A 16,486-nucleotide genomic window follows, 5' to 3' on the forward strand; every position below is an offset into this window, starting at 1 on the left:
TTTTCGAGTTTTGAGTAATTAGTAATTTTCATCAAAGATTATGCTTCACAATTGTCATCATCTTGTCTTAGAAGTCACAGGCATTGGTGAAACTACACATTACAATTACATCTACGCTGACAGCTCACACTGTAAAGAACTTTTAAAATTATAGGTATAGTTTAACATGTTATTACCGTTGACTTATGATCTGAGTTACTATTTACTAATACAATCTTATCATGTATAATTACTTGCAATTGAACTGATTATGCCATTTTAAATTCCAAAAAATGTGCAGTTTGATTTCTAGGAATTTTTTTTTTGTTTGTGACCACATGCGAATGGAATTATTTGAGTGATTCAAAATCAAAATTCCCTTTATGGACCTAACTATAAAGTGGTAAGAGTTGTATTATTGTAGCAAACACTTGGTAGTTTATTTTATTATTTTATAAAAGCCATTGACCTTGGTGGAATTTAATTGCTAGTGGTTGCATTGTTATGTGTACATTGACTCAAAAGGAATCTACTACCTGTGGTCTTGTTCGAGTCGATAAGAAATTAATTAAATTTTTAGCATATGTAATAGTATTATATATTATAATTAGGATAATATCCTTTGGAAATAGACCCTAAAAGCCCCTATTCATTAGTCAAAGGCGAAGTATGTTCGGAGAAATTTCACACAACTTTTAAAATTAGAATGTACTTATAGTTAAAAAAAAAACAAGTGTATAATGACAAACTATATTATATCTGTTCAACAAGGGACCTGCCCCAAATTGTTCAATAATATTTATAAAAGTAAATTGATCGTGTAATTTTATTGTTCATTTTCGATAAATATTATTTTAATCTCGTACTCAAATTATAATGAACTATATAATTTGAAATAAAGGAAATATATATTTTAATTTTACCAAAATTGACTAGTTTACACGATCATAGAGCACTCATAAAATATGATTTTTCAGTTTTAGATGTCAGCAAAAGGAGAATGTGTTTCTATGACTTTATTTTCATTCGTGAAGCGGAGAAAGTAGACTTTTCCCTTTTCACATCAACCAAGTTATAGATGGTCAATTTGTGACAATTTAATCTATTCAACATATCTATGAAAAGAATAATTGTTGATTATATAAATATTTTATTAAGTATTTAATATTGAGGTTAAAATATAAAAATAATAAATTTTTTACTTAGATATGTCAAAAGCCATAAATAAAAATGAAAAATTTATTGTAAAATAGGTGACGAATAAAAATTAAAGGAGGGAGTAATATACTTCCTCTCGACAGCTGTTTTATATTAAAGAAGTTAGTAACTAATGCCAATTGTTTGAAGTATTACAATAAAGACAGAGTCAACATTTTTTGTATCATCTAACATTGATCTAGGAGGAATCTAGTACATGAAGTCTATTGGATTTGTCCTGTGAATTATCTTACGCTATTCCATTCTTAGTCTTATATTAAAGATTAGTGTACTTGCACATTATATGATAATATTATTGAACAATTTGGGGTAGCTCCTTACGAGGGAGGTCAAACTTTGTTTCAAATTTTTGGAAAAATATTTGGTCACGGAAACTGTAGAAAATTTATGAAGTTTGAGACGTGTTAAGATGATATTCATAAAAATATCGGTATAAAAATGGAAAATTTACTTGATCTTACTCTCTAAAAGAAGAAAATTCTTGTCATATGTCCTTTGGTATAGTCTGGTTGAATGATTAGTGATGTTTCTTAGGTGAAGACGATAATGATCTCTAACAACTTTGCCTTTGCTCTTACATGGAAGTTGTGTCATATTCCCTAAACCCTAAGCTCTTGTATTTGTTTAGACCGGAGGATTTTCATTGTTAAAAGATGTTTCTTGGACTTGATTTTTTATGGTCATTTTAAACTATTAAAGAGATTTCTTATGCTTTATTTACTTTCGCATTTCTAATTTTAGATTGAGTAATAATAATTTTTCTACGTAAATATTAGAGTAGGTGATCACACGATTTGATGGACTGAATCATAACAGTAGTATACATCAAAGAGTGGTTAAGGTTTTTTTCACATTGCATTTCTAATTAAGAATCAATCAATACTTCATCAAAAAAAAAAATTAAACCTTCCTTAATAAAGTAATCAGTAGTCAAGTTTCAATATCAATTTTGGTCGACTGTTTTCTTTTCTAGATATGCCAAAACATAGACTTTTATGTACCATTTCATTGCAAATGTTGAATACTATCTAGGACAAGAGAATGTTATTATAAAAAAAAAAAAAAAACTCTCCAAACAAGCATGGAGGTGGAAGACTTTGAAAAAAGGTGGTCGACTTTGAAAATGTTAACATGGTTGACTTGAATAGTGTTACGTTAGAGATAGTGGGCATCGACAAAATAATTGTTTGAATGAAAAATATTTTTACATTCGTTTCATTTTACTTAACTCATATTGATTTATATTGGCTAAACCTACAGCTAAGTATCACACAAGTTGTGTAAAAGAAATATTATAAAACGTACAAGTGTGACATAAAATAAGAAAGCACTCTATGATTATAACACTAGTTCATGCTTGAATTATGGAAGATTGAATTAAACAAACAACAAAGTCAGTCAACAAGTCTTTGTTAAATGCCAAAATAGATGTTCCAGATTTCCAATTAAGGTTGCATTTGATTCAGTGACACGGAATTAAGATTTTCACTTAGGAATTTAAGATAGAAATAAATATAAAAAAAAAGAAGTAAAAAAATATTCATCTATTATATACATAAAATACAATTTTAATCATGTTTAAATAATGTTAATTTTTGCAAAAGAGAACTCAAATTAATTCCTTGATCCTACCTAATGCCACCCCTGATTAATAATTAACCCCTTGATCCTACCAAATGCCGCCCCTGATTAATAATTGTAATAATAGTTTCATTTTCTGCCGAAGAGAATTCAAATGAATTTTTTGATCTTATCTGGCTTTGCCCCTGATTAATAATGATTACAATAAATAATATAAAACACTTTCACTAAAGACGTCCAAACTTCGTGGTATGAATAAATAAACAAATGAAGAAGTTAAAAAATATTTATTATTCCTCTACATAAAAAACTTTTAATTATATTTAAACAATATCATTTTTTCTGCAAAAGAAAATTTAAATAAATCTTTCAATTCTATACGGCTTTGCTCCTGATAATAATAGTTGTAATAATAGTGGAAGCGCAATAAATTAGAGTTTAAATTTGTGCAATGGTAGCAAATTTCACTTCAATAACATTATTTGCACATGGTGGCCTTTTGTTTGGAGCAACTATTTGAATACGGTTAGTTGTTAAACCAGTGAGCTAAATTTGGCATTTAGAAACAGTTGGATGAGTTTCTTTCTCTACAGATCTAACCACTAAACTAAAAAGGGACAAAATTTAAAGAGTGACCCCAGATAAGGTCATTTCTGCACACGTCCCCAATTTGTGTCAACTAGAAAAGAAGTCATAATAAATACGAATGATAAATTTCTAGAATAACTAAAATTTTGTGTCTAAAAAGGTGATAGTTTTTTGTTTACCCTAAAATCTATACAATTGAAGTCATAGAGGTCAAAGTTAAAGAGTAAAAGAGTCAATTTTGCAAGTGAGTCACTCTAGGTCCCGACTTTGAGAATAACATCGTATAAAGATGCAAATAAAACTAAGACAAATAAAAATATATTTGGTGATCAACAAAAATACATATTATTATTGTATTTTAATTTTGAAAATCAAAATATCCTTACAATGAGAAAGATCAACTACTTAAAGATTATAATAAGAAAGTTGTAGCCCATGGGAAAGTTCTACAATATCCCTAGAATACTAAGTCAATTCACATGTCATGTGTCAAAATCGTCGATGGCATTTACTAATATTCTTGCACTTTCTTAGATCGATACGAGCTTACCTGCACACCTGATTCCTATGAAATTCTTATATATTCTTTGTGTTTTTTCTTCCACATTATGATGATCGTAATATCTAATCCTATCTTATGTGGTAACACCTCTTTTTGGAGTCAATCTCTCAGAATTTTTACCTTGGATAGATTTCAGTAGTATTGCATATTTAGTCTACCCAGTCTCTTAACCAAATATATTCCCCTATACAATTTTGTTCTATCTTACTCTTCACATTTTTTTTTAGCTAAATGTCATGTTCACTAAGTAGCAAACCAGACATTCCAAGATGTTTTCTCATTGTTGGTGAAGATGTACTTAGATGAAGCTGGAAGTCTACATCATCTGTTGGAGACAAGTAGGTAAAATTAAATGGTGGGGCTAAACAGATTAAATGGATGACAATAAAGTGTCAACAATTAATTTTATTATATATAGAATTAAGTTTCAGGACACATAAGTCATTATTAATTGTAAAAGAAAATGTGAAAGATTAAACATCACATTTTTCGAATTTTAAGAAAACCATAGGATACACTAGATGAAAATTGACAAGTAGTAATCTTTGCAATTAACCTACCAATATAATAATAGTCCAATAAAAGAACCCATAAACATAAACAAATTGCAATTTACCATGATAGTTTTGTGTTTATAGTATTAAATTATTTTAGACCATGGAATTAAACATATAATCTCTTCATTTTTAAGAAAATAATTTACCTTGTTGTGTCAGAAATAATTAGGAGTGACAAAATCATAACGAACTATTAGAGCTTGAAATACAATAATAGGGCGTGCAACTCTTTTTTTTAAAAAAAAAATTTGTCATGTTTATAAATTAAATTACAACATTAGTTTTTGCTTCTATATTTAATAATTTTATAAGTTAATATTTATGCGTAGTTAATTTTCATAATTCCATTCGACAATTTTGATCAGAAAAACTCTGAAGTCAAATTTTATTTAAATTAATTGATGATAATTTTTTAAAGATCTTCATGGATATAAATTGTTTCATATAATACTAGTATTAATAATCAAAAGCAACTATCCTTCTAAAAAAAATTAGTATCTTGAAACAGAAGGCAAATAGCTACATAAAATAAGTTAAATTTGTTTATAATTGTGTAAATATAATTTATATTTTTAGCGTATAAAATTAAGTTTTTAATTAAAAAAGATGCTTAATATTCACATATTTAACCCAGACGTCAAATGCGATCCCCAAACCCCTCGTGTGTGTGTATATATATATATATATATGCGCGCGCTTACTTCGTTACATTTCACGTAATAGTATTTCATTTGGTATAATATTTATGTAAAAAAAATTAAATTTATAGTTAAAGATATTCTTTAAATATTATATGATTGTAAATAATTTTATCAAAAAAAAAAAAAGATTTAAAACTAAATTATTTTTTAAATATAAATATACAACATTTTTTTTAACAGATTAAAATAGTAAGATTTGATTTTACTATTCATCAATCATAAAATGGATTCCGATATCTGGCTTAGAAGAAGCGCGTTATTTCAAAGAGTCTTCCATTAGCTCCTCATATTTAATTTAAATTGAGAAATATCCACTTCTTCTCCTTAAAACTCATTTCTCATTTAATATTTCCTCATCCAATTATACATTCATTTATTTATACTCACTTTTTTTCTCCGTATTTGTCACTGTCCTCTGTTCTTTATCAGAGCTCATACAGCATCTGCAATATAATTTTCTACCGTCAACAAATCGATTTTTCGCCAACGAAAGGTAAGATTATTGAGTTTTAACTTGTTTTTTGCTTTCACTTTTTTCTGTTATGAGTTTTTCCCTGAGGAATTGCTCAAATTGAGAATTCTCTGTATTCAGTTCAACTCTGAGGATTTAGTAATTTTTTTGATGCAATTACTATATCTTAATTTCTTCTAATATTATTAAGATGAATTTTTGAGTAAAGTTGTGAAAATTGGTCAATTGGGGGCAGTTTAGTCTTTTTAATTATTATTGTTATTAAGTATATTATCTGGCTTGAGCCAAGCTGTGATTTACTTTTTACGTGTTAAAATCAATGTTAGTTGGTTTTTTGGTATAATCATCAATGTTGACCTTTTTTCTGTTTCTAGATGTAACACAATTCTCAACTCTCCCCTATTTTATATACTACTATATACTTTTCAAATTGATAAGTTTAACTTTATAGTTATATACTCATCAAAATAAAAAACAATTTTAGATTATTTATTTAACTAATATGAGTTTGTTAACCAAAAGAATAAATATATGCAATGATATATCAGCTCTATTACAAAGTCAAAGAGTTCCTAATATTTTTTTACATTTTCCGTGTGTACAAATCTAATCTTAGTCTAATATAGGATGCTGCAGTAGTTTCAGCATTCAACCATGAACATTTCTGGTTCCCATTTTTGACTTTGTTGACAACATTTTGGTTATGAAAATGAAGCTACCTCATTATTTTTCCATATATTATACAATAGTTCAATAATGTTTTTGAATGTAGCGATTTGATGTTCTTATATTTGATTGATTTCACTTATTAGATCTTGCAGTTGCGCAATGGAGAAAACAGTGACATTAGTTGCATTTAGGCTATGTGTCTTTCTGTCGATTTTACTTGTACCAAATGTATCAGAGGCAGAACCAAGATCTCAGACGGTCCAGATCATATGTAGTACGCAACCAGAGCATAATGCAACAGCTTTTGTCCCGAATTTTGTTGCCACAATGGAAACAATAAGTGATCAAATGAGAACTCAAGGCTATGGAATTGCACTCACCGGGAGTGGACCGGATGCTAACTATGGAATAGCACAATGTTATGGTGATCTTTCTTTACTTGACTGTGTCCTATGCTATGCTGAAGCTCGAACTGTCCTTCCTCAATGTTTTCCTTTCAATGGAGGTCGAATTTACCTAGATGGATGCTTTATGCGAGCTGAGAATTACACGTTTGATCACCAGTATTTAGGACCTGAAGACACACATGTTTGTGGAAATAGAACCAGAAAGAATTCTTTGTTCCAACAAACAGCTAGGCAGGCTGTTCAGCAGGCAGTAGCTAATGCACCAAAAAATAATGGCTATGCCCGTGCTGAATTGGCAGTGCCTGGGGCCACGAACGAGACAGCTTATGTCCTAGTTGATTGCTGGAGAACACTGAGTGCTAACTCGTGCCGAGCTTGTTTGCAAAATGCATCTGCCTCAATGATGGGGTGCTTACCATGGTCAGAAGGACGAGCGTTGTACACTGGATGCTTCCTGAGGTACTCAGATGTTAATTTTCTTAATGCTATTGCTACCAGTGAAGACTCATCACCAAATGGTAATTTTTACTTTGTCTTCTTCCTTTTTCCTTTAAGTCAATCACCGAAACTGTTATCTAAACCATGTAGCTGATATATTGACGGATTTTCAGTGGTAGTGATTGTAATTGCTGTTGTTAGCGCTGTGGTCGTCTTCGTACTGGGAGCTATCATCGCCTTTTATATGTGGAAGAACAAACAAATAGAGAAGAAGAGAAAAGGTAAAATGCTTTGGTGATATTTCAGCTAAAGGCTTTAGCTTTGAATGTCTCTTAAAGCAACTAAGGAGTTTGAGATTTTCAGGTTCCAATGATGTGGAGAAGTTAGTGAAGACCCTTAACGACAGCAGCCTGAACTTCAAGTACTCAACTCTTGAGAAAGCCACTGCATCTTTTGATGAGGCGAACAAGCTCGGGCAAGGTGGATTTGGCACAGTTTATAAGGTACGTAGTGAGCTGAAAATGCTTAGCTCGTTAACCAACTATTATGTTTTCAGTGTATGTAAGTCTATAATAAAATTATTATATTGTAGGGAGTTCTACAAGACGGGAGAGAGATAGCCGTCAAAAGGCTGTTCTTCAACAACAAACACAGAGCTGCAGATTTTTACAACGAAGTCAATATTATTAGCAGTGTTGAGCACAAAAATCTAGTAAGGTTATTAGGATGCAGCTGTTCTGGACCTGAAAGCCTTCTTGTATATGAGTTCCTCCCGAACCAGAGTCTTGATCGTTTTATCTTTGGTATGTAGAAGACTTTGTGACATTTTACACACTCGATTCTTACTGGCATGAATTCACCTTGTATGTTGAAATTGGCAGACTCTACCAAAGGCAAAACATTGAACTGGGAGAAAAGATTTGACATCATTATAGGGACTGCAGAAGGTTTGGTGTACCTCCACGAGAACAATAGAACGAGGATTATTCATAGAGATATAAAAGCCAGCAATATCCTGTTGGATTCGAGGCTCAGAGCGAAAATTGCTGATTTTGGGTTGGCCAGGTCTTTCCAAGAAGACAAGAGTCACATAAGCACTGCTATTGCTGGGACTTTGTTAGTGATTCTTTCTTTACTTTCACCATTTAAATCATAGCTCAAAACTTATGTTTGTGATGTGTTAAAATCTCATAACGTGCAGAGGTTATATGGCACCAGAATACTTAGCTCACGGCCAGTTAACTGAGAAGGCAGATGTTTACAGCTTTGGTGTTCTTTTATTGGAGATTGTTACCGGAAGGCAGAATAACAGAAGCAAAAACACAGAATACTGTGACAGTTTAATTTCCATTGTAAGTTGTGAACCACTTTGATACAATTGCAGCAGAGAAGAAGAATGTTTTTTGGTCAGTGATTGATTTAACTATTTTTGTGGATGAAACAAGGACAGACGTGGCAGCATTTTCAGCATGCAAGAGTAGAGGAACTGTTTGATCCAAATCTAATGTTGCACAACTATCACACAAGCAATGTAAAAAAGGAGGTTGTAAGAGTGGTACATGTAGGACTTTTGTGCACACAGGAGGTTGCGGGATTAAGACCGTCTATGTCCAAGGCATTGCAGATGCTAGTGAAGAAGGAAGAAGAGTTACCTGCACCAACTAATCCTCCGTTTATAGATGAGAATAGTATGGAGCTTGTGGATAGCCATGATGATTCAGCTTCAATTGCAAACATTTCTCACAGCTCATTCTACCCCAGATGATGCCTCAAACGGATGTTCTTTGTGCTTGCACATTGTTAAGTAGATACACATTATTATATCATTGTTGGACATAATAATACTATCGCCCGTATATAGTTTATGTTGATCATGAAAATGGTTCAGTGTAAAAAGAAAGATGGCTTCGTCATTCATTGATTGATGTTTAATTTGTATTTTTCTGTTATACAAAAGGTGGATGTGATGCAAAGGAGAATATTTATCTTCTTATTCCTCTGCGAGCCACGTTCAATGCAGAGATCATTCAAAGACCAGATTCAGATAATTTAAACTTATTTTTGTAACTAAAAGTAATATGAAATATTATACAACTAAAAATGATAAATGTTTTTACTATCTTTGATTGTTTGGGTAACAATGGGTCAATTGAAAATGTTTTCAAAACTAAAATCAATAAGATTTTATCTAAGATATAAATATTTGTTGTGTTATGATAATTTTAAATGTCTGTTGTGTCTTTAAAAATTATTATAACATATATCATAAAGTAAATTTTTAAAAATTAATATATATATTTAAAAAATTATTAAATATAACATAAAATCTTTTTTTTCTTGAGCGTGCTTCGACCGTGTCTTCGGGGCACAGTTGAATGTAGATATCATGAACGCGAGGTGCAGGATACCAGACCGAGAAACCCGGGCAACCATTCCCCTATGTGCCAATCGCTAGCGCATCCAAGGCCCCGGCGCCCAACTCAGCTGGAGAGGCCTAGCCTGATCTGAGAAGTGCTAATTCCGAATCCGGCTAACACTATTCATTGAGTTTAGTCCACTTTTCAAAAATCAAACTTCTATATTCCTAACCATGATTGTCGAGAATAGGGTTTATTCCAAAAATTTTAAGAATTAAATGGAAAAATATATTCAAAAATATAAATCATTATCACTATACTATTCATATTTACAAGAGAACACTCTAATTTATCAAAATCAATATCAATAATTTAATGTATTAATTTGATATAAATATCATAAACAAAATTTTTAAAAGTATACTTTTTTTCATGTCTAAAAGTATACTTCTTTTCATGTCTACCATATATATTTCTCAAAGGAACTTAAGATGTCTATTTCCCACGTAGGTATTGAGGTGATGGAACACCATCTACCTTTCTTCGATAAGACCCTTATGGCTATTAATAATACTAATAGTTAATAATAAAGGAACAATCCTCCATGTGATTAACTTTAAAAAATCCCATAACCAACCACCATTAGGTGTGGAGTATATCATACTAAAAATAAGTGCATGCATATGAAATGGATTCCTAATGAAGAAAAAATTACTCATATTTGGTTTATTCATCCAATTAATATGATTTTATTATGGTTAAGCGATATATTAAGGTGATAAAGTATATTAATTAATCATAATGAATGTCTATATAAAAGATAAATATTTTAACATCATTTTTTTTAATTATTAAAAAGTAAGACATCATTTTCTTTTCTTTTCTTTGTGTCCTCTTTTAGTTTATTTTATTAATAAAAGAGTGCGGTATGTGTTATTCCACAATTTTATATGGTAAAGAAAAAGATAATAACATCAATGATGACGACGGCATTATTAAAATCTATGAGGTATTTATGTTAATTTAATCGTTCAAAAGTTTATGTTAATTTAATCAAGCCTCAACAGTGAGGGTATAATTGTATTTTTCGTACACCCCAAACATTGTCCTTTCTAATGTTTCTTTCGCATTTCCCTTTATATTCTTTAGGCTTTATATTATATTGTATTATTTTAATAAATATAATAATTTTATTAATAATAATAGGTAACACACCTCCAAACAAGCTGTTAAGGTAGTATATTACATTTTGAAGCAATGAATTATATAGTGCCTGTACTGTCGGTGGAACAAGTTGCACTTAAACTAATAATGCAAAAAAAAAAAAAAAAGTGTGTCTGCTAGTTCACCTGTAAATTTCCATTTTAGCCCCTCTCCTTACCAATAGTTGGACAGTATATAGTTTGATTAATATATCTGTTGAAATTATATTATTTTTAAAAATGTCAAATTTAATATATTTTTCAATACGAGATCATGTGATTAGCAGATATATCATATCATATATTTAGGATGACTCTCTCTAGAAAGGTATATATTGAGGGCGTGAATGTGTAGATTAAGAAAGAAGGGTGAAATAACGCTCGATTGATTGAGCAAAAATATAAAGAAAATATAGTTTAAATTGACTAAAATGTGAAGTAATAAGAATAAGAAAAATAATAATTTAATCAAAGAGTATATGATAAATATGTTGGTGAATCTCTTAGTTAAACATAAGTTTTTAAATTTAATTTAGAATAAGTGATGAAGTCATGATAATACACATTATTTATAGCGGGATCCACTAATGTTGATTTTGAAAAGTAAAAAGTATATACTCTGTTATACATATGTACTGTATTAATCATTTAACAATGAATAGTTATTCAATCGAATTGATTTCAATTTATATAGCTTAATTTAATTAGACGCAAAATGAAATTATAAGAATATTTTTAAAATCGTAAATATTATATTTATGTGATCAATTTTCTTTTTTGAAATTTAGATTTATTTAATATTTATAAAATAAAAATTACTTTTAAATTTAAAAATGTATCATTTACTAAATAAGACAATGTCATTTGACTATCATGTTCTTTGCAAGTTTTATATTTGAACTATTATGTATTTATTTTTTTTCTTAATTATTTTTATCACAACACTCTAAAGTTTACTAGACCAAGTATTTGAACACAACTTAATTTTCATCCACGTGGCAGCTGAATCAGATGAAATCATATAAATAAAATCCATTTTCTTGAAAAATGTATGAAGATTAAAGAAAAATGAATCTAAATGAAACTTAGATCAAAATAGTATGATTGGAGTAAGTTTGTAATTTTTTCACAAGTGAAAGATGACTGTTGTTTGTTGGTGAATGAAGGGAATCTATTCTATGTAAATAGGCCAATTTTACACTCCAATTAAAGTAGGAAGCAAAGAAGCATCAAAGAGGGTGAGCGATGTTTGTCTAGTAGTGTCGGTGTCGGTGCCTTCAACTCCTTCCACCTTCATATACTTGATCATTATTGCCCATTTGAATCTATTTCTCTTTCCTCTTCCTCTCTCCCTTCACTACTGTACTAGGAGCTCAAACAATCATCAACTCAGTATGTATGGGAGGGATCCATGGGGAGGTGCATTAGAAATTAATGCAACAGATTCAGCAACTGATGATGATCGGAGCAGGAACTTGCAGGATTTTGATAAAGCAGCTTTGTCACGAAATTTAGATGAAACGCAGCAAAGTTGGTTATTAGGTCCTACAGAGCAAAAGAAGAAGAAATATGTAGATCTGGGTTGTATTATTGTTAGTAGAAAAGTATTCAAATGGACTCTCGGATGCATTATTGCAGCTGCACTTATTGCTGGATTTGTTACTCTTATTGTTAAAACTGTACCTAAGCACCGACACCATAATCCTCCACCAGATAACTACACTTTAGCTCTTCGTAAAGCTATCATGTTCTTCAATGCACAGCGCTGTAAGTTTTTTTTTTCCTCCCAAATAAATGTACATGATTTGTTTTTGATTTTGTCTTTGATTTTTTGACAGCTGGGAAACTTCCTAAGCATAATAATGTATCATGGAGGGGGAGTTCAGCTCTACAGGATGGGAAATCCGATGGTTCCACTACCTTTAAGAATTTGGTTGGGGGTTATTATGATGCAGGAGATGCCATCAAGTTTAATTTCCCTCAATCTTTTGCTTTAACTGTCTTGAGTTGGAGTGTGATTGAGTATCCTGCAAAATATGAAGCTGCTGGAGAGCTCACTCATATCAAGGATGTTATCAAGTGGGGAACTGATTATCTCTTGAAAACATTCAATTCCTCAGCTGATACCATTGATCGACTCGTTTCACAAGTAAATCTCATTCATTTTTTGTTGAGTTAACATTTTATATACGCGTTTGGCATTTTCAAATACGAAATCAACTATCTCATTTGTGCTCTGTTATATATAGGTGGGGATAGGGGATACCTCAGGAGGACCAGATCCCAATGATCACTATTGTTGGGTGCGTCCAGAAGACATTGATTATCCACGGCCTGTAACTGAATGTCACAGTTGCTCGGATCTTGCTGCCGAGATGGCTGCTGCACTGGCTTCTGCTTCCATTGTATTTAAGGACAACAAAGTGTACTCACAAAAGCTTGTCCATGGTGCTAGAACTCTGTTCAAGTTTGCCAGGGAACAACGTGGTAGATACAGTAGCGGAAATGAAGCTTCAATTTTCTACAATTCGACTAGTTATTGGGATGAGTTTGTGTGGGGTGCATCCTGGCTATATTATGCTACAGGAAATACTTCATATCTTCAGCTTGCTACGACTCCTGGTATCGCCAAACACGCTGGTGCTTTCTGGGGAGGTCCTGATTATGGCGTGTTCAGCTGGGATAATAAGCTCTTTGGAGCACAAGTAAGAACATATACCCACCCTTTATTTATACTAAAACAATGCTTGTCATTTTGTATGAGAGATCAATATTGTATTGAACCAATGCTTTTCATTCTTTGTTGCTAGGTGCTTCTAAGCCGTTTGAGATTGTTTTTGAGCCCTGGATATCCTTATGAAGAAATTTTGAGTACGTTTCATAACCAGACAAGCATAGTCATGTGCTCATTCTTGCCATTCTTCACTTCATTTAATCGAACGAAAGGTAATCTAGTTAGCATATAAGATGTTTTTGTGGAGTTTGTGGGAAGTCAAATATAAACCGTTGGGTGTTTGCAGGTGGGCTGATAGAATTAAACCATGGAAGGCCTCAGCCACTTCAGTATGTAGTCAATGCTGCCTTCCTGGCTACCTTGTATAGTGACTACCTTGCAGCAGCCGACACCCCTGGATGGTATTGTGGACCTAATTTCTACTCCACCGATGTCCTACGTGAATTTGCACAGACTCAGGTAAAATGAAATTCCCAATAGTTGTGAAAAAATTATTCCAATACTTGATGAATGTTGTTATTATCGAATGTTAAAACCATTTGTGGCATTAACTTGGTTGTTCTTCTTTGACATTTAGATTGACTATATCCTTGGCAAGAACCCCAGGAAAATGAGTTATGTTGTTGGCTTTGGCAATCACTATCCAAAACGTGTCCACCATCGAGGTGCATCAGTTCCTAAAAACAAGGTCAAGTATAATTGTAAAGGAGGGTGGAAATGGAGGGATTCATCTAAGCCTAATCCCAATATTCTTGTTGGTGCCATGGTTGCTGGACCAGACAAGAATGATGGTTTCCATGATGTTCGTACTAATTACAATTATACCGAGCCAACACTTGCCGGAAATGCTGGGTTGGTTGCAGCCCTCGTAGCTCTATCTGGAGATAAAAGTGTTGGAATTGACAAGAACACGATATTCTCTGCAGTACCACCCATGTTCCCTACTCCACCACCTCCGCCAGCTGCTTGGAAACCATAATTTGTTGATCTTATCAACCCCAGTCTTTTGTGTTGTCTATAGATTCATTTTTTCATAATGTGGGGGATTCTGGCTCAGACAAGTTTGAAGAAACAGGAGATGAGCGCACCGCGAATGTTGAACTCAGCCTGGTCTTGAATCTAGAGGTTGAACAAGTGTTTGTTATTTGCAATGTATCAACAATATATACACAGTTTGTATGTATGTAACAAACCAAACCAATATATTTGTTTTCAATAGATGTGCCACAGTTATGTGATGTTTGATCTAGTTACATCTGTAAGTTTTTATCCAAGATGTTTTACCATTTTTCTTAAAAAATAAAATGAGAACACTAACATAGAGCAGTTATTTACATAAAAATTTAAAAATGCCTCTCCATATACAACATAGAGCAGTTATTTACATGTAATATAAAGTTAAAACACTTTAATCAATTCAAGACAAACCTTTATAAAGAAGAAAATAAAAATATTGAAATATATCGGTTTGGACTCAACAAGAATAGAATAGAGCGTAACGTTGTCTTGTACCAAAAAATCCCATCAAAAAGAACGTTGGAGAATTGTACTTTCAATTTTCTATCCGTTTTTGCTTCCTCCTCTCTATATAAAGTACCCAGCCAGCCGAACTTCATTCATTCTCTGCTTACCTACTTGAAGATTTTGCCATGTCTTTCTTGGTATCATTACTTCACTTCCACCTCCTCATTTCTGCTTCATAGTATTATTATTATTATTATTGTGGTTCAACTAGTCGTTTTGCTATGTATCTCAACGCATTCTGAGTTTCTTTATTAATTAATTTTAAAGTAGAAGTACTATTTGGCTTCATCTCTGTATGAAAGTAACATCTTCGACATGACTTGTTTCATTTTGTTTTTGAATATATCTAATTGTTGCTTTTTCTTATCCTTGTGAACATTTTTGGTCATATTATTATTGAGATATATATTGAAATTTGTACGTAGTTAGTTGAAAATAACACCAACTCTATTTATTGAAAGATGCATTCTTCAGGCTAGTTAGATTCTCATAACAGTACCTAAACGTGAGACGTGCTTAGAAATATATTCTTTTTCAGTTTTCTAAGCTTTTTCGCTCGATTAGCATCGCTAAGGTATCGAGATCAACCTATATGTCTTTCTGATTTCTACCCTAATGCATTATTATTGATTATCAGTTCTCTTTCTACTTAACAGGGATTGAATTTTCATTAGTTTCTCCTAACATCTGTTGTTGTTCAACAATATTTTATAAGTCTATTTCCTTAGTTACTTGGGAGCATCACTTTTCGTGGTAAGATAAATTGGTTCATGACTCCGTATTTAGTTTATGTCAACTTAAATTTCAAACTATTTCACAAAGCAAAATTGTTAACATGAACAACCAAATGAGGAAAAAAGCGATCGCGCTCCTTTTGTTTCCCCCTTTCATGTAATTATTATGTTACCTTTTTTGTTATAATTTATAAATCATACACTTAAGTAGTTCACTATCGGGGTTACAAAAACTCTATATAAACTCGAAAAGGAGTATAAAAAATCATCAGTTTTCTTAATTTAAGATATAGAAAACTTGAAGCATCATCGAAATATCTTAATTTTCTTTGCATAAAAAGCGATTTAAAGGATATGATTTGGCCAGTAATTTTCATTGAAATATCTATTTCTAGATATGATTTTAAAAATGAAAATTTGTTCAAAAACAAGTACAACTCAGATCCGAGACAAATATAAACCAGAGAAGGAAGAGAAAACAGGGAGACGAAGTAAAGCAAAACGATATAAGAAATATAAGAAATTTCAATTCCTTTTCTGATTATAAAGTTCACTCATCTCATTAATCACCGATGAGTCCTGTCCTGCTCTCATACCATGTGAAATTAGGTCTTAGGCCTAACTCACACCCCAAAAGCTAGCTCAAAAGAGGGAGGATTACCCAAGCCTTATAAAGAGTCCACCCATCTCATTAATCACCGATGTGGGACTTTTGTCATTCTTTAACAATATTAATCAGCACATCGTATTCAAAATTAACAAG

The 16,486-nt window shown here is 31.7% G+C and overlaps 2 protein-coding genes across 4 annotated transcripts; both read left to right on the forward strand.

Annotated features, from left to right (window-relative positions):
- Window positions 1–5,369: 5,369 nt before the first annotated feature.
- Window positions 5,370–9,145, forward strand: LOC101244663 (cysteine-rich receptor-like protein kinase 2). Of its 3 annotated transcripts, none has more exons than XM_004238594.5 (8): window positions 5,370–5,679; window positions 6,471–7,252; window positions 7,346–7,453; window positions 7,536–7,675; window positions 7,765–7,975; window positions 8,054–8,288; window positions 8,374–8,524; window positions 8,623–9,145. In XM_004238594.5, exons 2-8 carry the CDS (start codon window positions 6,487–6,489, stop codon window positions 8,935–8,937), a joined length of 1,926 nt encoding a protein of 641 aa, XP_004238642.1. In that variant the 5' UTR covers window positions 5,370–5,679; window positions 6,471–6,486; the 3' UTR covers window positions 8,938–9,145. The 3 variants fall into 3 exon arrangements, with proteins under 3 accessions (XP_004238642.1, XP_010320561.1, XP_069153776.1); XM_010322259.4 differs by having other exon boundaries at window positions 5,401–5,679; window positions 8,618–9,145; XM_069297675.1 differs by having other exon boundaries at window positions 5,401–5,679; window positions 6,480–7,252.
- Window positions 9,146–11,782: 2,637 nt separating this feature from the next.
- On the forward strand, window positions 11,783–14,713 carry LOC101244370 (endoglucanase 25-like). The gene is made up of 6 exons (NM_001319125.1): window positions 11,783–12,498; window positions 12,570–12,880; window positions 12,981–13,436; window positions 13,542–13,677; window positions 13,752–13,924; window positions 14,043–14,713. Exons 1-6 carry the CDS (start codon window positions 12,126–12,128, stop codon window positions 14,442–14,444), a joined length of 1,851 nt encoding a protein of 616 aa, NP_001306054.1. The 5' UTR covers window positions 11,783–12,125; the 3' UTR covers window positions 14,445–14,713.
- Window positions 14,714–16,486: the final 1,773 nt, after the last annotated feature.

Source organism: Solanum lycopersicum, chromosome 5, assembly GCF_036512215.1.
Source record: "Solanum lycopersicum chromosome 5, SLM_r2.1".
NCBI classification, from domain to species: domain Eukaryota; kingdom Viridiplantae; phylum Streptophyta; class Magnoliopsida; order Solanales; family Solanaceae; genus Solanum; species Solanum lycopersicum.